This window comes from Cetorhinus maximus, chromosome 9 (genome assembly GCF_964194155.1).
Source record: "Cetorhinus maximus chromosome 9, sCetMax3.hap1.1, whole genome shotgun sequence".
NCBI lineage: Eukaryota > Metazoa > Chordata > Chondrichthyes > Lamniformes > Cetorhinidae > Cetorhinus > Cetorhinus maximus.
Genome location: NC_135887.1, coordinates 23,732,887 through 23,753,961, shown reverse-complemented (window position 1 = coordinate 23,753,961; position 21,075 = coordinate 23,732,887). Strand labels below are relative to the sequence as shown.

General features: G+C 50.9%; 1 protein-coding gene and 1 long non-coding RNA gene across 2 annotated transcripts; both read right to left on the bottom strand.

Moving 5' to 3' along the window:
* Positions 1–5,367: 5,367 nt before the first annotated feature.
* On the bottom strand, positions 5,368–13,822 carry LOC144684455 (vitronectin-like). The gene is made up of 8 exons (XM_078548251.1): positions 13,678–13,822; positions 12,434–12,550; positions 10,593–10,937; positions 9,721–9,860; positions 8,371–8,527; positions 8,121–8,273; positions 6,047–6,286; positions 5,368–5,642 (listed from the first exon to the last, which is right to left on the bottom strand). Exons 1-8 carry the CDS (start codon positions 13,736–13,738, stop codon positions 5,524–5,526), a joined length of 1,332 nt encoding a protein of 443 aa, XP_078404377.1. The 5' UTR covers positions 13,739–13,822; the 3' UTR covers positions 5,368–5,523.
* Positions 13,823–14,955: 1,133 nt separating this feature from the next.
* Positions 14,956–18,859, bottom strand: LOC144684456 (uncharacterized). Its single transcript, XR_013577506.1, has 3 exons — positions 18,573–18,859; positions 15,764–15,913; positions 14,956–15,579 (listed from the first exon to the last, which is right to left on the bottom strand). It is a non-coding gene; the product is annotated as an uncharacterized LOC144684456 (long non-coding RNA).
* Positions 18,860–21,075: the final 2,216 nt, after the last annotated feature.

The window sequence follows — 21,075 nt, the reverse complement described above, 5'->3', positions numbered from 1 at the left end:
AAGTTGGATAGGTGGGAATTGAGGGGTATGGGAAGAAGGTGGGTAGGTGGGGATTGAGGGATACAGGGAGAAGGTGGGTAGATGGGGATTGAGGGATATGTGGAGAAGTGGCGTAGCTGGGGATTGACGCATATGGGGAGATGGTGGATAGCTGGGGATTGAGGGATATGGGGAAAGGTGGGTAGGTGAGGATAGAGGTATACAGGGAGAAAGTGGTTAGCTGGGGATTGAGGGATGTGTGGAGAAGTGGTGTAGTTGGGGCTTGAGGGATATGGAGGGGCTGTGGGTAGGTGGGGATTGAGGAATATGGGGAGAATGCGGGTTGGTGGAGATTGAGGGATATGGGGAAAAGTGGATAGGTGGGGATTGAGGGATTTGGGGAGAAGGTGGATAGGTGGGGATTGAGGAATATGCGGAGAAGTGGGTAGGTGGGGATTGTGGGATATGGGGAGAAGGTGGGTGGGTGCGGATTGAGGGATCTGGAGTGAAGTGCAGTAGGTGGGGATTGAGGGATAGAGGGAGAAGGTGGATAGGTGGGGATTGAGGGATACAGGGAGAAGGTGGGTAAGTGGGCATTGAGGGATATGGGGAGAAGTGAGGTAGCTGGGGATTGATGGATGTGGGGAGAAGTTAGGTAGATGGGGATTGAGGGATACGGGGAGAAGGTAAGTAGGTTGCGATGAGGGATATGGGGAGAAGGTGGATAGGCAGGGGTTGAGGGATATGGGGAGAAGTATGGTAGGTGGGGATTGAGTGATACGGGATGAAGGTGGGTAGGTGATGATTGAGGGATATGGGGAGAAGATGGGGATTGAGGGATATGGGGAGAAGGTGGGTAGGTGGAGATTGAGTGATATGGGGAGGAAGTGGGTAGGTGGGGATTGAGTGATATGGGGAGCAGGTGAGTAGCTGGGAATTGAGTGATATGGGGAGCAGATGAGTAGCTGGGGATTGAGTGATATGGGGAGCAGGTGAATAGCTGGGGATTGAGTGATATGGGGAGCAGGTGAGTAGCTGGGGATTGAGTGATATGGGGAGCAGGTGAGTAGCTGGAGGTTGAGAGATATGGGGAGAAGGTGGGTTGGTGGGGATTGAGGGACACGGGGAGAAGGTTAATGGATGAGGATTGTGGGATACAGGAAGAAGGTGAGTAGTTGTGGATAGAGGGACATGGGGTGAAGTGATGTAGGTGGGGATTGAGGGATATGGAGAGAAGGTGTGTCGGTGGGGATTGAGGGATACGGGGAGAAGGTGGGTGGGTGTGGATTGAGGGATATGGGGGGAAGTGGGGTAGGTGAGGATTGAGGGATATGGGGAGAAGGTGGGTAGGTGGAGATTGAAGGATATGGAGTGAAGGTGGCTGGGTGGGGTTTGAGGGATATGGGAGAATGTGGGTAGGTGGGAATTGAAGGTGGTTAGGTGGGATTGAGGGATATGGGGAGAAGGTGAGCAGGTGCAGATGAGGAATATGGAGAGAAGGTGGGTAGGTGGGGATTGAGGGAATATGAGGAGAAGTTGGATAGGTAGGAATTGAGGGGTATGGGTAGAAGGTGGGTAGGTGGGGATTGAGGAATACAGGGAGAGGGTGGGTAGATGGGGATTGAGGGATATGTGGAGAAAGCTAATGGATGGGGATTGTGGGATACAGGAAGAAGGTGGGTAGTTGTGGATAGAGGGACATGGGCTGAAGTGGTGTAGGTGGGGTTTGAGGGATATGGAGAGAAGGTGGGTAGGTGGGGATTGAGGGATATGGGGAGAAGGTGGGTAGGTGGGGATTGAGGGATATGGGGGAAGTGGGGTAGGTGGGGACTGAGGGATAGGGAGAAGGTGGGTAGGTGGAGATTGAGGGATATGGAGTGAAGGTGGCTGGGTGGGGATTGGGGGATATGGGGAGAAAGTGGGTAGTTTGGTTTGAGGGATGCGGGGAGAAGGCGGGTTGGTGAAGATTGAGGGATATGTGGAGTAGGTGGGGATTGAGGGATACAGGGAGAAACTGGGAAGGTGATGATTGAGGGATACAGGAGGAAGGTAGACAGGTGGAGATTGAGGGATATGGGGAGAACGTGGGTAGGTGGGGATTGAAGGTGGTTAGGTGGGGATTGAGGGATATGGGGAGAAGGTGAGCAGGTGCGGATGAGGGATATGGAGAGAAGGTGGGTAGGTGGGGATTGAGGGAATATGAGAAGTTGGATAGGTGGGAATTGAGGGGTATGGGAAGAAGGTGGGTAGGTGGGGATTGAGGGATACAGGGAGAAGGTGGGTAGATGGGGATTGAGGGATGTGTGGAGAAGTGGTGTAGTTGGGGCTCGAGGGATATGGAGTGACTGTGGGTAGGTGGGGATTGAGGAATATGGGGAGAAGGTACAGAGGTGTGGATTGAGGGATACGGGGAGAATGCGGGTTGGTGGAGATTGAGGGATATGGGGAAAGGTGGATAGGTGGGGATTGAGGGATTTGGGGAGAAGGTGGATAGGTGGGGATTGAGGAATATGCGGAGAAGTGGGTAGGTGGGAATTGTGGGATATGGGGAGAAGGTTGGTGGGTGCGGATTGAGGGATCTGGAGTGAAGTGGGGTAGGTGGGGATTGAGGGATAGAGGGAGAAGGTGGATAAGTGGGGATTGAGGGATATGGGTAGAAAGTGGGTATGTGGGAATTGAGGGATATGAAGTGAGGGTGGGTAGGTGGGGATAGAGGGATATGGGGAGAAGTGGGGTAGGTGTGGATTGAAGGTTATGAGGAGAAGTGGGGTAGGTGGGGATTGAAGGATATGGGGGGAAGTGGGGTAGGTGTGGATTGAAGTATATGGGGGGAAGGTGAGTAGTTGGGGATGAGGCATATGGGGTAAAGCTGGGCAGGTGGGGATTGAAGGATATGGATAGACGGTGGATGGTGAGATTTGAGGGAAATGGAGTGAAGGTGGGTAGGTGGATATTGAGGAATATGAAGAGAGGGTGGGTAGTTGGGGATGTAGGGATGTGGGGAGAACTGGGATAGATGGGTATTGAGGGATATGGGGAGAAGGTGGGTAGATTGGGATTGAGGGATATGGGGAGAAGTAGGGTTGGTGGAGGTTGAGTGATATGTGGAGAAGTGGGGTAGGTGGGGATTGAGGGGGTATGGAGAGAAGGTGAGTAGATGGGGATTGAGGGATATGGAAAGAAGTGGATAGGTGGGGATTGAGGGATATGGAGAGAAACTGGGTAGGTGGGTTTGAGGGATACGGGGAGAAGGTGCATAGGTGGGGATTGCGGGATATGGAGAGAAGTTGGGTAGGTGGGGGTTGTGGGATATGGCGAGAAGGTGGTAGGTGGGGATTGAGGGATCCTGGGAGAAGGTGGGTAGGTGGGGATGGGGAAGTAGGGTAGATGGGAGTTGAGGGATATGGAGAGAACGTGGGTAGGTGGGGGTTGAGGGATGTGGTGGGAAGGTGGGTAGGTGGGGCTCGAGGGATATGGGAGAAGGTGGGTTTGTGGCGATTGAGGGATATGTGGAGTAGGTGTGGATTGAGGGATACGGGGAGAAAGTGAGTAGTTGGGGGAGCGGGATATGGGAAGAAGTGGGGTAGGTGGGGTTGGGCGATATGGGGATAAGGTGGGGATTGAGGGATACGGGGAGAAGGTGGGTAGGTGGGGATTGAGGGATATGTGGAGAAGTGGCGTAGGTGGGTTTGATGGATCCGGAGAGATGGTGGATAGCTGGGGATTGAGGGATATGGAGAAAGGTGAGTAGGTGGGGATTGAGGTATACAGGGAGAAGGTGCAGAGGTAGTGATTGAGGGATACGGGGAGAAGGTGGGTAGGCGTGGATTGAGGGATAGAGGGAGAAGATGTATAGGTGGGGATTGAGGGATATGGGTAGTTGGTGGGTAGGTGGGGATTGAGGGATATGGAGAGAAAGTGGGTATTTGGGGAATGAGAGGTATGGGGAGAAGTGGGTAGGTGGGGATTGAGGAATATGGAGGGAAGTTGAGTAGTTGGGGATGAAGGATATGGGGAGAAGTGGGTAGGTGGGGATTGAGGAATATAGGGAGAAGCGGGGTAGGTGGGGTTTGAGGGGTACAGGGAGAAGGCAGGCTGGTGGTGATTGAGGGAATATGTGGAGAAGGTGGGGATTGAGTATACGGGGAGAAGGTGGGGAGGTGGTGATTGAGGGATACAGGGAGAAGGTGGGTAAGTGGGCATTGAGGGATATGGGGAGAAGTGAGGTAGCTGGGGATTGATGGATGCGGGGAGAAGTTAGGTAGATGGGGATTGAGGGATACGGGGAGAAGGTAAGTAGGTTGGGTTGAGCGATATGGGGAGAAGGTGGATAGGCAGGGGTTGAGGGATATGGGGAGAAGTATGGTATGTGGGGATTGAGCGATACGGGATGAAGGTGGGTAGTTTATGGGAAGAAGATGGGGATTGAGGGATATGGGGAGGAAGTGGGTAGGTGGGGATTGAGTGATATGGGGAGGAAGTGGGTAGGTGGGGATTAAGTGATATGGGGAGCAGGTGAGTAGCTGGGGATTGAGTGATATGGGGAGCAGGTGAGTAGCTGGGGATTGAGGGATATGGGGAGCAGCTGGGGATTGAGGGATATGGGGAGCAGGTGAGTAGCTGGGGATTGAGGGATATGTGGAGCAGGTGAGTAGCTGGGGATTGAGTGATATGGGGAGCAGGTGAGTAGCTGGGGATTGAGAGATATGGGGAGAAGGTGGGTTGGTGACAATTGAGAGATACGGGGTGAAGTGGGGTAGGTGGGGATTGAGGAATACAGGGTAACGGTGGGTTTTGAGGGATGGGGAGAAGGTGGGCAGGTGGGGATTGAAGGATATGGAGAGAAAGTGGGTAGGTGGGGATTGAGGGATATGGTTTATGTCTGTTTTGCCTCACTCTGTCAAACTGAAGAAAGCTTTTATTTTAGTCGTTGAACATAATTTTCTCAGTGAGGTCTAGGGGGTGCAGTAGTTGCATCCTCTTTCATGATTTGACAGTGAAGGAGGCTGTGTACATAATGCAGTTTGCTGTCAACCTGCAAACCCTTCCAACACACGCCAATGACAGGCGTTAAGAGCAGGAGACATTCCTGGTCAGTCTCGTGATGGAAAGAACTTTGGAGCCTCTACAATCACTCTCCATTGCTCCAGATGACTACATGCATGGAAAGGTGCATGTTGCCACAGCAACTGGGTCTCCTTGAGGGGCGGCAGCTGGCTAGATGGCCTGTGTGGATCAGATTGATGGCAACAGCACCGGGTTCCATCCCAGTTTTGGCTGCGGTGGATTTGGGGCTTGCCTCCTTGCCTTCCCCGTGGTGGAGGTGGTGGTGCTCGGGGTTCGGACCTGCTTTTGGGCAAAGTACTGAGGAAGAATCAACTCGAGGCATTCTGTTTGGGTTTTATTTGCTCATTTACTGGTTTTCTACATTGATGACATTTCCATATAACAGGTTGCTGAGGCTGTTGTTAATAACAGAGTTAAAGTTGCTTTGTTGTTCCAGCTGGCGAGATTCCGGTTTCTCCCACTTTCTGGGTCCTAGTTTTATTCATGCATTAGAATCGCATCTCTACACTTGAACCAGTATCTGGCGATGGAACGTGGGTAAGAGGGTTGGGCTAAAGCCACTCGCTTAGTCTCCAGGTCCACTCGGTAATATTTATCTGGAATTAGAGAGTCAGTCAGATCTTCAGTTATTCATTTGAGGTTTGGCGCGCGTTTCCCCCGGCGAGCGGGGCGCGCGTTTCGAGTGTGTTTTCCCAGAGATTACGATTTTGGGACGTGTTTTTCCAGTGTTTGGGTTTGGAGGTGGAATTTGGCAACACTTGGCCAAGGCTGTGTTCTGGGTCCAGTTGTGATGCCCGCTATAGCCAAATAGTTGGCTGAATCTGAATATCTGGGCTCACATTCAGATGACTGCCCTGCAATCCCTGCAAGCCTCAACCCCACCCCCAACCCAACGTCCCCCCGGCCTTTAAAGAAAGATATTGTGGGATGGAGGGGGCGGGGAGCTTGCGGTGGAGGAAGAATGTAGAAGGTGTGAAAGAGCTGCAGCTTCACAGGTTACCTTTGACAAAGAAGTAGACGCTCTGGCTGGGGAACACTGAGAACAGATCCATTTCCATGCTGGAGGAGTGCCTCTTCCGCTGTCGTCTCAGCCAATGCCTCTGTGCTTGATTTCTTGGCTTTTTCCTTCTGTTCCTTGGGTATTGGCGGATGAAGAAGAGCTTCCCAATCATGGCCGAGTCCACACGGCCTGGGATCCCGCGCCAGTCACGGCGAATGGAGTGGGGTCCACTGGTGCGTTCTGAAAGGAAGAGCATGGGGTGGGGTTCAGATCGACTGGCTAGGGTGGCGGGGCGGGTGTGGGGGTGGGTGGGGCAGCAGGGACTGGGACAGTGGGGGAGTGTGAGGTGTGAGGCCGGAGGGGCTGGAGAGGGCAGCGGTTGTGGGGTGTGTGGCGGGGGCGGGGGTGGGGGTGGGGGCGGCGGGGGCAGCGGTGCAGGGAGGAAAGGGCGGTAAAATCAGAGGGCCGGGGTTGTGGGAGTAGGGGGCAGAGGGGCCCAATTATATGGATGGCAGATTGCAATTGGAAACCCCAAGAGTCCAAACATGACAGAACCATTGAATGGTTACAGCACCGAAGGAGGCCATCTGGCCCATCTAGTCCAGGCTAGCTCTCAGTAAGAGCCACTCAGTTAGTCCCACTCCCCCCACCTTTTCTCTGTAGCTCTGCAAATCTTTCCTTTGCAGATAATGATCCAATTCCTTTGTGAAAGCCACATTTGAATCTGCCTCCACCACACTCTCAGGCAGTGCATTTCAGACCTTAACTATTCACTACATTCAGCCTACCCAAGTTCAGACTATCACCCCCCCCACCCCCCCAAGGATCAGATCCTGAAATCATACCCCCATCAGCTCACCAATCCCCTCCACACCAGAGATTGGCAAACACCTCCCACAAATTCCAGACCTCCCCAGCCACCCTATGACCCCACTATCCCACCTGCCGTCATCAGCCTGTCCGGCCTATATGTGACTCCAGTTCCACACCTATGTGGTTGACTTCTAACTGCCCTCTGAAAGTCCTCTCTGATGTCCTGGCCAATATCCGTCCCTCAATCAACATGACAAAACAAAACAGATTATCTCGTCATAATCACTTTATCAGCTTTGGCAGGATACTGAGGCTAGTCCCTGATTCCAACACCACCAGAAGCAGAAGCCTTGCAGCCAGAAATCTTTTGAAGTTTTCTTTAAAGTCCTTGCTCCACCTTCTTAACGTTCCACCATGATGCTATAGGAACAGTTGGAGGCCATTCAGCCCTTCCATCCTGTACCACCATTCAATCAGTTCACGGCTGATCAATAATCTTCACTGCTTCCCAATCAAACCAGGAGTAATTTGGATGTAACAGGTGGGAAGTGTATTGAGGGGGGTGGGGGGGTTAAGAAGGACGTTAAGAAGGTGGAGCAAGGACTAAAAAGAAAACTTCAAAAGAATTCTGGCTGCAAGGCTTCTGCTTCTGGTGGTGTTGGAATCAGGGACTAACCTCAGTATCCTACCAACGTTATGCATGAATGGTTGATAAAGCGATAATGACGAGATAATCTGATTGAGGGACAGATATTGGAGCTACAGGTCCCAAATCTCTGCCCCACTGTGGGAGGGGCAGGGGGGTGGGGGGTTTCCTCACCTCATGGCTGGGTCTGTTGCAGACTCATCGATAGAGATTAATCACTCTGATTGGTCAACAACTCCATTATCATTGTATCATTCCACTACTCGATGGTAGAGTTGAAGGAGACAAACATCGCTTCCGGCAATTCCTCGGTTCCAAACTCAGCCTCTTCCAGAAACCCCTCACCCTCTCAGTCACCCAGCTCTCCTGCAACGAGCAGGATTTTAAACATGGAATCGGCAAACCAATAATCTTTGATTCCTCTCATCTCAAGGGAAGAAAGATGAGAGAAAGCAAAATGGGACAGGCAAATAAAGAGACAAAAAAAGGTGGAGAAAGAGGAAGAAAGAGAGGGAGGGTGAGAAAGAGATAGAGAGAAAACGGAGTGAGAGAAGAGATAGAAAAGAGAGGGAGAAATGGAGGGAGAGAGAGAAGAATGGAGAGTCCAAGGGTTACCACGGGGGATATCTCCAAATATTCTGTCGAAGAAATTCTCCCAACTGTTGTCCATGATGTCAGTGTATCTCCCAAAGGGCACTGAGATGGGTGAGCTAGCACATTCCCGCTGGCTAGGCTGATTCTGGAAGACGTATTCCCAGTACAAATTCCCTGGGGAGAGAACAATCAGCCAGATATTGAATCAGGTCCTGCCCCACAACAGGGAAAAGTCACAGTAAGAGACCAGGGGGGCAATCAGTCTCATTACCTTTGAAGAAATAAACTCGCTCTTTTCCATCAATACTGGAGGCGGGAACTGCCAGTGATGCATCAATATTGTTCGGAATTCTGGGAAACCCATTCTTGATCAGCATTGGGTAACCATCTTCCAGAATTCCATTGTTAAAGCGCCAGTAAGAATCGTTCTGAGGGAGCAGCAGGCTCAACATTAGAACCACATAGAAAGCCCCAAACTAGGAATCATTTGCTAGATTAACACACTGACAGCTTCGTGTAGATTGAGACAGTCCACAAGCAAGATACACATTTCAATCCTCTCCTTTAAGACAAAGTACCTTCAGCTAAATTTTAAATCAGCCAAATCTCCCTCAGCACTATCCCCATCAAACACTCCCAGGACAGGTACAGCACGGGGTTAGATACAGAGTAAAGCTCCCTCTACACTGTCCCCGTCAAACACTCCCGGGACAGGTACAGCACGGGGTTAGATACAGAGTAAAGCTCCCTCTACACTGTCCCCATCAAACACTCCCAGGACAGGTACAGCACGGGGTTAGATACAGAGTAAAGCTTCTTCTGCACTGTCCCCATCAAACACTCCCAGGACAGGTACAGCACGGGGTTAGACACAGAGTAAAGCTCCCTTTACACTGTCCCCATCAAACACTCCCAGGACAGGTACAGCACAGGGTTAGATACAGAGAGAAGCTCCCTCTGCACTGCCCCCATCAAACACTCCCAGGACAGGTACAGCACGGGGTTAGATACAGGGTACTGTTGAACCATAGAGTGCCTTTTAGTAAAAAATTGTCAAGAAAAAAGTATCTGACAGCTGATAGTTCTACCTGGGGAAGGGGTCTACTGCAAAACCCTGCTGCCTTGTCTTTTCACCCATCACCTCTGTCCTCGCTAACCTATATCGTCCTGGCCCGCAAAGCCTCAAATTTCTCATCCTTATTTCCAAATCCCACCCGTGGCCTCACCCCTCTCTATCTCTGTAATCTCCTCCAGCCCCACAACCCTCCAAAATCTCGGCATTACTCTCATTCTGGCCTCTCCTGCATCCCTGATTTTAATCATTCCACCATTGACAGCCGTGCCTTCAGCTGCCTGGACCCCAAGCTGTGGAATTCCCTCCCTAAATCTCTCCGCCTCCCTCTCCTCCTTTAAGACACTCCTTAAAACCGACCTGTTTGACCGGTTTTTGGTCACCTGTCCTAATATCTCCTAAGGTGGCTCAGTGTCAAACGTTGTTTGATAACACTCCTGTGAAGTGCCTGGGGATGTTTTAATGCTCCATTAATTAAACTTGTCGCTGTTTCTTACAGAGTAAAACAAGAATAATTCAGCAGAACAGCAGCTCCCTTGAAATTCAAACCTTGAAGATGTAGGTCTTCCCTTCGCAGTTTATTCGTGTGAATGCAGCATCGATGGGTCCAGGCATTCCCCACACTTCACGAATCAACCTGGGATGTTCTGAAGCAACACTGAACTTATCCAGTTCATGAAAATATTCTCCTGGAGACAGACGAATAATAGAACAGCATGTGGTTAGATACAGAGTAAAGCTCCCTCTACACTGTCCCATCAAACACTCCCAGGGCAGGTACAGCATGTGGTTAGATACAGAGTAAAGCTCCCTCTACACTGTCCCCATCAAGCACTCCCAGGACAGGTACAGCACGAGGTTAGATACAGAGTGAAACTCCCTCTACACTGTCCCCATCAAACACTCCCAGGGCAGACACATAGAAGATGAGGTTAGATACAGAGTTAACCTGCACCCCAACAAAATAACCGAACTCACAGTAAAGCCCATTCATGTTTCCTTGCCACTACCGTTTGGGTTGTGTCTGCTGGGGCTGTGTCGGGAGCAGTATGTGTGGGCAGCTCTTCAGCATCAACAGATGTGTGTGGGGTGGGTTGGGTCTGTGTGCGTGGGCCAGCTCCATGGGATCAGCTTGCACCTTAAAATTCGAGCCTGGCCATTCCAGGAGTGATGTCTGGAAGCACATCTTCACAAAAAGGGGAGTGTAAATCTGGAATGCTGTCCCCGCAAACAGCAGGGAATCAAATTAAACATTCATATCTGAGATTGATAGATATTTGTTAAAGTGTACAAAGGGCTATTAGTCAGGGCGGGTAGATGGGGTTAAACTACCCATCAACCATGCTCAAACTGAATTGCGAATGGACCTGAGGGGCTGAATGGCCACCCCCTGTTCCTACGATCCTGGCTCAGAATCTTACCCTGGAATGCAAAGATCGATCCATTCTTGAGGTCAGTGAATGCGTCGAAGGGTTGTTTACTGATACACAGATCAACCGGTTCCAGTTCTGGCTCTGGCTCTGGCTCCAGTTCTGGCTCTGGCTCCAGTTCTGGCTCTGGCTCCAGTTCTGGCTCTGGCTCCAGTTCTGGCTCTGGCTCCAGTTCTGGCTCTGGCTCCAGTTCTGGCTCTGGCTCCAGTTCTGGTTCTGGCTCTAGTTCTGGATCTGATTCCACTGTATTGTTCATTCCGTCATCATAGTCAGGCATCATGGTACCCACCACATCAATATATTCATCTTCAGGCAAGTGGAACATATCCCCACGGGCTGAGAATACACAAGAGAAACACCATTAATCACAAACTACTAAAATTGATCATTTTCTAATTATAGGTTAGATACAGGGTTATGCTCCCTCTAGACTGTCTCAAACACCTTCAGGAACTGTCCCCCAGTGAGAGTCAGCACCTTCAGGAACTGTCCCCCAGTGAGAGTCAGCACCTTCAGGAACTGTCCCCCAGTGAGAGTCAGCGCCTTCAGGAACTGTCCCCCAGTGAGAGTCAGCACCTTCAGGAACTGTCCCCCAGTGAGAGTCAGCGCCTTCAGGAACTGTCCCCCAGTGAGAGTCAGCACCTTCAGGAACTGTCCCCCAGTGAGAGTCAGCGCCTTCAGGAACTGTCCCCCAGTGAGAGTCAGCACCTTCAGGAACTGTCCCCCAGTGAGAGTCAGCGCCTTCAGGAACTGTCCCCCAGTGAGAGTCAGCACCTTCAGGAACTGTCCCCCAGTGAGAGTCAGCGCCTTCAGGAACTGTCCCCCAGTGAGAGTCAGCGCCTTCAGGAACTGTCCCCCAGTGAGAGTCAGCACCTTCAGGAACTGTCCCCCAGTGAGAGTCAGCACCTTCAGGAACTGTCCCCCATTGAGAGTCAGCACCTTCAGGGACTGTCCCCCAGTGAGAGTCAGCACCTTCAGGAACTGTCCCCCAGTGAGAGTCAGCGCCTTCAGGAACTGTCCCCCAGTGAGAGTCAGCGCCTTCAGGAACTGTCCCCCAGTGAGAGTCAGCACCTTCAGGAACTGTCCCCCAGTGAGAGTCAGCACCTTCAGGGACTGTCCCCCAGTGAGAGTCAGCACCTTCAGGAACTGTCCCCCAGTGAGAGTCAGCACCTTCAGGAACTGTACTTCGCTCAGGCAAATGCGCACATAATCTATTCTGATATGCTGGTACAGTATCGAGAGAGGTCTGCAATGTCGAAGGGTCAGTACTGAGGGACTGCTGCACTATCAGGGTGTCAGTATTGAGAGAGGCGTGTGTGTGTGCATGTGAGAGTGTGTGCCCGTGCACCTATGTGCGTCCCTTTGTGTGTATGCGTGTGTCTGTGTGCATGTCTGTGTGCATGTGTGTCTGTGTGCATGTCTGTGTGTGTGTGTGTGCGTGCCTGTGTGTGTGTGTGTGTGTACCTGTGTGTGCCTGTGTGTGTCTGTGTGCATGCCTGTGTGTGTGTGTGTGTGTGTGCATGCCTGTGTGTGTGTGTGTGTGTGTGCGTGCCTGTGTCTGTGTGTGTGTGCGTGCCTGTGTGCGTGCCTGTGTGTGTGCCTGTGCGCGTGCCTGTGTGTGTGTCTGTGCGTGCCTGTGTGTGTGTGTGTGCGTGCCTGTGTCTGTGTGTGTGCGTGCCTGTGTGTCTGTGTGTGTGTGTGTGCGTGCCTGTGTGTGTGTGTGTGTGTGCGTGTCTGTGTGTGTGTGTGTGTGTGTGTACGTGTCTGTGTGTGTGTGTGTGTGTGTGTGCGCGTGCCTGTGTGTCTGTCTCTATTCGAGTTTGTTTTTTTACCTTTTTTACAAGTAGTCTCATAATCATTGCAACAGCTCTTGTAGAATCTGCACAGACCGTCGCACTGACACTTCTCTGAAGCTATGAAACCCAGGTCACAGCGACCGGCACAGGACGCTGCAAAACAACAACACATAGACTGCAAATCAAAAAGAATGGTTTGTACAACAACGGAGCCAAGCAAGAATTTTGGAACATTGTCACTTTATTTCGTCAGCAAACATTTTGTGTACAGTTAGATCCTGCAAACAGCAATGAAATGGATGATTAGTTGAGGGAGAACTATTGGCCAAGGGAACCAGAACACTCACTACTTCTTGAATAGTGGCACACGACATTTGACATTCACTGGAACTGGCAGACAGGGCCTCGATTTAACATCTCATCTGAAACACAGCACCCACCAGCAGTGCAGCACTTCCTCAGTATTGCCCTGGAAGTGCCAGCGTGGATTATGTGCTCAGGTCTCTGGAGTGGGTCTTGAACCCACAACCTTCTGGCCCAGAGGTGAAAGTTCTACTCTCTGAGTCACAGATGTCACATCTCCTTATTCATCTTTTTCCCTACTCTGCACAGATCATCACTGTCATTGACATTTCACTATCTGGAGAGAATTTACCATTTTTGAAAAAATCCTTTTCCCCCTTCGTGTCACATCACTGACTCTCAATAGGCAGTTGCTTTGGATGACCTACCCTCTTAAGATCTTTTGGTTCGCCCAGTTTCTCTTCAGAAAGCCGACCTTCATCATCTCTGAAAGCTGGAAGAGAGATCCCATCACGTGGGAAATCCCTCAACACCCTCCAAACCACAGCCACTACCACCTAGAAGGACAAGGGCAGCAGACACATGGGAACACCACCCCCTGCAAGTTCCCCTCCAAGTCACTCACCATCCTGACTTGGAAATATATCACCGTTCCTTCACTGTCACTGGGTCAAAATCCTGGAACTCCCTCCCTAACAGCACTGTGGGTGTACCTACAACACAGGGACTGCAGCGGTTCAAGAAGGCAGCTCACCACCACCTTCTCGAGGGCAATTAGGGATGGGCAATAAATGCTGGCCCAGCCAGCGATGCCCACATCTTGTGAAAGAATCCTTATAATTTCACAAACCCTGACTCAGAGAGAGACCATTTCTGCTTCCTGTGCTCATTATTCTTCTTTGGAGCACCTGATTAAACAGGGCTTTGTTACCACCAGCCGATTCCAGGCTATGAAATTCCGAAAGTGTTTCCTTTACCTTCATCAGCAGATGTAGCACTGAGGAAGGAGCAGGCGAGAAGAGCAATCAAAGGCTTCATAGCTGAAGAGAAGATTCTGTTAGACTCTGGAATTGGATTTTGGGATTTAACCACCTCATGTTTGCTTTGTCAGACAGTTTGTTTAAACTATTCTATTGATTTTCAGTAATGTTTAATGAAACACAGAATCCCATCGATTTTCCCTTTTGTTTTTAATAAGTGAAAAAATCTCTTTTGAACTGGATGGGGGATGAACAGAGAACGAAATGTTATATATTCCTTTATCATTTCTTCACATCCAACTATATTAACAAATGTATTTTTCGCTCATTATTAGGGTGGACTCTGATTCTGAAACCTTTCAGCCAAAATCTTAGCCCAGACTCTGGAGACCACGGAACCTGTCCAGACAGAGGAGATTTTGGTAAACATTTTTAAATAAACACGCAGTGTCCCATCAAACCATTAATCCTTAATCTTTCATGACTCAGCAACATTGCTGTTTCAAGATTTGTGCAAGACATTGTTTAGGCCACAGTTAGAGGTCTCAGTGCAGTTTTGGGCGCCGTATTATCGGAGGGACATGAAAAATATTGAGGTGGAGTTTCTACTTTGGGCTCGATTGAACAGTCTGGACACAAAATTGCGCTGGTTTTTCCAAAGTGAATTCAAGTTTCTGCCCTAATCATTGTCATAATTACAAACGTATAATGCTCCATGAACCAATGCTGTTGGCAAAACGTAATTCTCTAAGTCCTTTCAATTAACAAGTAGTCCTTGATGTATTTAAGAGTCGTAACCTGGTAGGGCTTATTAATATAGCCAAAAATGGGTTTTTCACAGTGAATAATTGTTGTGTCCACTCCAACTTATGTTGGTGGTGGTGGTGGTGTCTCATAGTTCATGCAGGATGTCTAAATTCCGATGGAAACATGAGCTTTTCCATGCATGTTGTAGTCTGGAGGTATGGATAGTGATGGTGGAGGCTCCAACATTCTTTCCATCACATAGCTGACCGGGAAATTCTCCTGCTCTTACCACCTGCCATTGGAATTCAGAAGTTGATACTGAACCTATTTGGCCGTGTTATGAACGCACCTTGGGAGGGAGCGGCCAGTGCCATGGCTGGTCCCCAGTCGCTGCAGTTTCATCAGATGCCACAGTCACTGGCAGAGGGGTGGAGGAGCTGCTGCCATCATCCAGAGCGCCCTGAGAGGAGCCCGCAGAGACGACAAGCAGCTCGTGCACCAACGTGAGGTCGCTGTTGACCTCCCTGCTCACCATTGATGGACGGGCACCTAGCTGGGATACTGGGTGCCTCATCCATCTCACACATGGACACTGACCACCTGAGGTCAGTGCCTGTGTGCGGACTTGCAGGTCCGAGTGTAACCCCAGATTCTGTTCCTGGAGCTGCCTCTCTGTGAGAGTCACCACTCTCTCAATGGAGGAGGCAGTGCACTCGGCCATGAGGGTCAACGCAGTGCTCATGCTCCACATGGACCCCTCCATAATGGAGAACATGGCACACAGACCCTCATGGATCTCCGCCAGATCCTCCCACACACCCCGCTGGACATCCAACATCTGCCGCCTAATAGACGATTCCGGAGGCTCATCATCTGCCTTCGACTGAGCATCGTCCTGGTCCCCAACAGTCCTCTGACTGCTGGTATCCTGGGCACTCTCTACCTCCGCCTGTACCTCAAGCAAGTGTGAAATGCCCTCACCAATGTACACCGACATTCTAGCCGAAGATCTACCGCCCACTGAGGTGCTGGTATCTGTGCTGTTGCCTGGTTCAGAGAGTGAGTGTGACACAGGTGCATGTGGAGCCTGGTGGTCCTTTAACATCAAGGGTGCATCTTCGGGGTCCTGTGATTGGGTGCGTGGTGGAAAACCTAAGAGAAAACGACATGTCATTATTTTAAGTCATCAGACTGTCACTGTGCATGCCAGGCACCCTGGTGAGACACTGGAGATCTGCATCTTTCAATGGTCAATGAGGACTCCAGTTTTGAGGCTCCCATCAATGATGAGACTACACAAAAATATTTGCACCGTCTCTGTGCACTGCACTCTTACCTTCGTCTGACACCCAAGCCTCTCCGCGGCCGGTTGACTGAGGTGCGTGGTGCCTCTCCAGCATCAAGGCACCCTGCTCGAATCTGGATAGGATGAGGAGGTTTGGGGTCCTCCAGCTGTCTGCGACCAATTAATGTTGTTATGGGTCATCTTGTCCTGAACGGACAGAGGAGCATGGATTAGTCCACCCTCTACCTGCAGCGCCATTGCAGCCTGGCCAACCCCACCTGAGGAACACCTTGCAGGGCATATGCGAGACGCGGCCCTCCAGCCACAAGGCACTCAGTCCAAGCAGCCAGGGCTCACCCCCTTGGCCAGCTCCGGCGTCAATGACAGTTCGCACTCAGACTCTAACACTCCTGAGCTCCACAGGGGACGGCCAGACCTTAACACTTCAACACACTGATCCATGCCAACACAGTACTCACCCTTCCTCAGCGCAGCAGGTCGTTAAACCTTTTGCGGCCATGGACCGAGATGCGACACACAACATCGTGGCTGCTGACCAGCACGGCCACTTCCTCCCAAGCTCTTTTCATTAGGTGCGGTGGCCTCCTCCTTCCATCCCTGGGGACAAGGGTGTCCCCCCTGGCAGCCACCTCCTCCAGGAGGACCACGAGGGACTAATCAGAAAACCAGGGGGCCATGTGCCCATCTGATCTGCCCCCCCTGCCTGGCATCTGCAGCTGCATTTGAATCCATAATTTATCCATAATTGAATCCATAATTTATAATCTCCTGTTGACAACACCGAAGATATATTCATCGCAGGCAGCCTTCCAGAGTCTGGCTGTGCCGGTTTAAACCGGCCGCTGGGTCACCATGGGACCTGGCGGCCGACAGACCCCCTCCCACACCCGCCCCTTCACAACAATTAGGGAGCAGCCATTCACACTTGGCAGGCCTTAATTGGCCAACCAGTGTGAAACCGCGGTCAGTGTGTGTGGAACCCATACCCCAGTGAGAGTCAGTGTGTGTGCGACCCGTACCCCAGTGAGAGTCAGTGTGTGTGCGACCCGTACCCCAGTGAGAGTCAGTGTGTGTGCGACCCGTACCCCAGTGAGAGTCAGTGTGTATGCGACCCGTACCCCAGTGAGAGTCAGTGTGTGTGGGACCCGTACCCCAGTGAGAGTCAGTGTGTGTGCGACCCGTACCCCAGTGAGAGTCAGTGTGTGTGGGACCCGTACCCCAGTGAGAGTCAGTGTGTGCGGGACCCGTACCCCAGTGAGAGTCAGTGTGTGCGGGACCCGTACCCCAGTGAGAGTCAGTGTGTGTGGGACCCACACCCCAGTGAGAGTCAGTGTGTGTGGGACCCGTACCCCAGTGAGAGTCAGTGTGTGCGGGACCCATACCCCAGTGAGAGTCAGTGTGTGTGGGACCCGTACCCCAGTGAGAGTCAGTGTGTGCGGGACCCATACCCCCAGTGAGAGTCAGTGTGTGCGGGACCCATACCCCAGTGAGAGTCAGCGTGTGTGGAACCCGTACCCCAGTGAGAGTCAGCGTGTGTGGGACCCGTACCCCAGTGAGAGTCAGCGTGTGTGGGACCCGTACCCCAGTGAGAGTCAGCGTGTGTGGGACCCGTACCCCAGTGAGAGTCAGTGTGTGTGGGACCCGTACCCCAGTGAGAGTCAGCGTGTGTGGGACCCGTACCCCAGTGAGAGTCAGCGTGTGTGGGACCCGTACCCCAGTGAGATTCAGTGTGTGTGGAACCCATACCCCAGTGAGAGTCACTGTGTGTGGGACCCATACCTCAGGGAGAGTCAGTGTGTGTGGATCCCATACCCAGTGAGAGTTAGTGTCTCTGGAACTTGTTCCCCAGAGAGTCAGTGTCTCTGGAACCTGTACCCCAGTGAGAGTCAGTGTGTGTGGGACCCGTACCCCAGTGAGAGTCAGTGTGTGTGGGACTCGTACCCCAGTGAGAGTCAGTGTGGGTGGAACCTGTTCCCCAGTGAGAGACAGTGTATGTGGGATCCATACCCCAGTGAGAGTCAGTGTGTGTGGGACCCCTACTCTTGGGAGTGTCAGTGTATGTGGAACCTATATAAAAGTATAATTGGGAAGTCTTGCTCTAACTGTACAAGGCATTGGTGAGACCAGAACTAGAATACTGTGTACAGTTTTGGTTTCCTTGCTAAGGGAACGTTATATTTGGATTGGAAGCATTTCAGGGAAGGTTCAATAGGTAGGGGCCTTGGATTAAGGGGGTTTGTATTTTGAGAATTGGTGGAGGAGGCTTAATGGGCCGAAGGGCCTATTCCTGCTCCTATTTCTATCATAAGTGAACGTAAGAAACACAGCATAATTGTGCAGTTTAGGTGGGATCTCCTCATCACCAAAACTGATAAAATGTTGCAATTCTGTTTGTGAGATCATGCTGTGCAGAAACTGGCTTTCGAATTTACTGCATTATTAGTGATTACACTTCAAAAATTCCTTCATTGGCAGTAAAGCACTTTGGGACATCCTTAGGCAGGGAGAGACACGACAGAATTTTTTTGATATATTCTTTCCTGAGGTGTGGACTTTGCTGGCTGGGCCAACATTTATTGCCCATCCCTAATTGCCCTTGAGAAGGTGGTGGTGAGCTGCCTTCTTGACTTGCTGCAGTGCATATGGTGTAGGTACAGTGCTGTTAGGGAGGGAGTTCCAGGATTTTGACCCAGCGACAGTGAAGGAACGGCGATATATTTCCAAGTCAGGATGGTGAGTGGCTTGGAGGGGAACTTCTAGCTGGTGGGTTTCCCATAAGTGAACGTAAGAAACACAGCATAATTGTGCAGTTTAGGTGGGATCTCCTCATCACCAAAACAGATTACCTGATAAAATGTTGCAATTCTGTTTGTGAGATCATGCTGTGCAGAAACTGGCTTTCGAATTTACTGCATTATTATTGTGATTACACTTCAAAAATTGCTTCATTGGCAGTAAAGCACTTTGGGACATCCTTAGGCAGGGAGAGACACGACAGAATTTTTTTGATATATTCTTTCCTGTGGTGTGGACTTTGCTGGCTGGGCCAACATTTATTGCCCATCCCTAATTGCCCTTGAGAAGGTGGTGGTGAGCTGCCTTCTTGACTTGCTGCAGTGCATATGGTGTAGGTACAGTGCTGTTAGGGAGGGAGTTCCAGGATTTTGACCCAGCGACAGTGAAGGAACGGCGATATATTTCCAAGTCAGGATGGTGAGTGGCTTGGAGGGGAACTTCTAGCTGGTGGGTTTCCCATCCATCTGCTGCCCTTGTCCTTCTAGACGGTAGTGGTCGGGGGTTTGGAAGGTGCTGCCTAAGGAGCCTTGATGAATTCCTGCAGTGCATCTTGTAGATGGTACACACTGCTGCTACTGTGCGTCGGTGGTGGAGGGAGTGAATGTTCGTGGATGTGGTGCCAATCAAGCGGACTGCTTTGTCCTGGACGATGGCAAGCTTCTTCAGTGTTGTTGGAACTGCACTCATCCAGGCAGGTGGGGAGTATTCCATCACACTCCTGACTTGTGCCTTGTAGCTGGTGGACGGCCTTTGGGAAGTCGGGAGGTGAGTTACTCGTCACAGGATTCCTAGCCTCTGACCTGCTCTTGTAGCCACAGTATTTATATGGCTAATCCAGTTCAGTTTCTGGTCAATGGTAACCCCAGGATGTTGTTAGTGGGGGATTCAGTGATGGTAATGTCATTGAACATCAAGGGGCGATGGTTGGATTCTCTCTTGTTGGGGATGGTCATTGCCTGACACTTGTGTGGCGTGAATGTTACTCGCCACTTGTCAGCCCAAGCCTGGATATTGTCTAGGTCTTGCTGCATTTGGACATGGACTGCTTCAGTATCTGAGGAGTCTCGAATGGTGCTGAACATTGTGCAATCATCAGCGAACATTCCCACTTCTGACCTGATGATGGAAGGAAGGTCATTGATGAATCAGCTGAAGATGGTTGGGCTGAGGACACCCTGAGAAACTCTTGCAGTGATGTCCTGGAGCTGAGATGACTGACCTCCAACAACCACAACCATCTTCCTTTGTGCTAGGTATGACTCCAACCAGCGGAGAGTTTTCCCCGATTCCCATTGACTCCAGTTTTGCTAGGGTTCCTTGATACTGCACTCGGTCAAATGCTGCCTTGATGTCAAGGGCAGTCCCTCTCACCTCGCCTCGGGTGTTCGGCTCTTTTGTCCGTGTTTGAACCAAGGCTGTAACGAGGTCAAGAGCTGAGTGGCCCTGGCGGAACCCAAACTGGACATCAGTGAACAGGTTACTGCTAAGTAAGTACCACTTGATAGCACTGTTGATGACCCCTTCCATTACTTTACTAATGATGGAGAGTAGACCGATAAGACGGTAATTGGCCGGGTTGGATTTGTCCTGTTTTTTGTGTACAGGACATACGTGGGCAACTTTCCACATAGCCGGATAGATGCCAGTGTTGTAGCTGTACTGGAACAGCTTGGCTAGGGGCGCGGCAAGTCCTGGAGCACAAGTCTTCAGTACTATTGCCGGAATGTTGTCAAGGCCCATAGCCTTTGCACTATCTAGTGTCTTCAGCCATTTCTTGAAATCACGTGGAGTGAATCAAATTGGCTGAAGACTGGCATCTGTGATGCTGGGGACCTCCGGAGGAGGCTGAGATGGATCATCCACTCGGCACTTCTGGCTGAAGATTGTTGCGAATGCTTCATACTTAACTTTTGCACTGATGTGCTGGGCTCCTTCATCATTGAGGATGGGGATATTTGTGGGGTCACCATGTTTTTCCTTCTACTGGTATCCTCACAACCTTCCGCAGACCTAGCTATGTTTTTTAGGACTCGGCCAGCTCGGTCTGTAGTTGTGCTACCGTGACACTATCAGTGTCTTTGTGACAGACACTGAAGTTCCCCACCCAGAGTACATTTTGTCACCCTCAGCGCTTCATCCAAGTAGTGTTCAACATCAGCTGAATGATGTTGAACACTATGTTTCCTTGCCCATGTTTGACCAGATGCCATGAGACTTCATTGGATCCAGAATCAATGTCGAGGACTCCCAGGGCAACTCTCTCCCAACGGTATAGCACTGTGCCACCACTTCTGCTGGTGACACAGGACATACCCAGGGATGGTAGTGTCTGGGCCATTGTTTGTATGGTTCCTTTTAACTGAGTATGACTATGTCAGGCTGTTGCTTGGCTCTCCCAATTTTGGAAAGTAGCCTGGGTGCATCGTTGCCCAGGCTGATGCCAGGTGGTCCTTCCAATTTCATTCCATTCCTTTTAGACTTTGTCAGGCAGCTGAGTGTCCCACTCAGACATTTCAGAGGGTAGTTAAGAATCAGCCACATTGCTG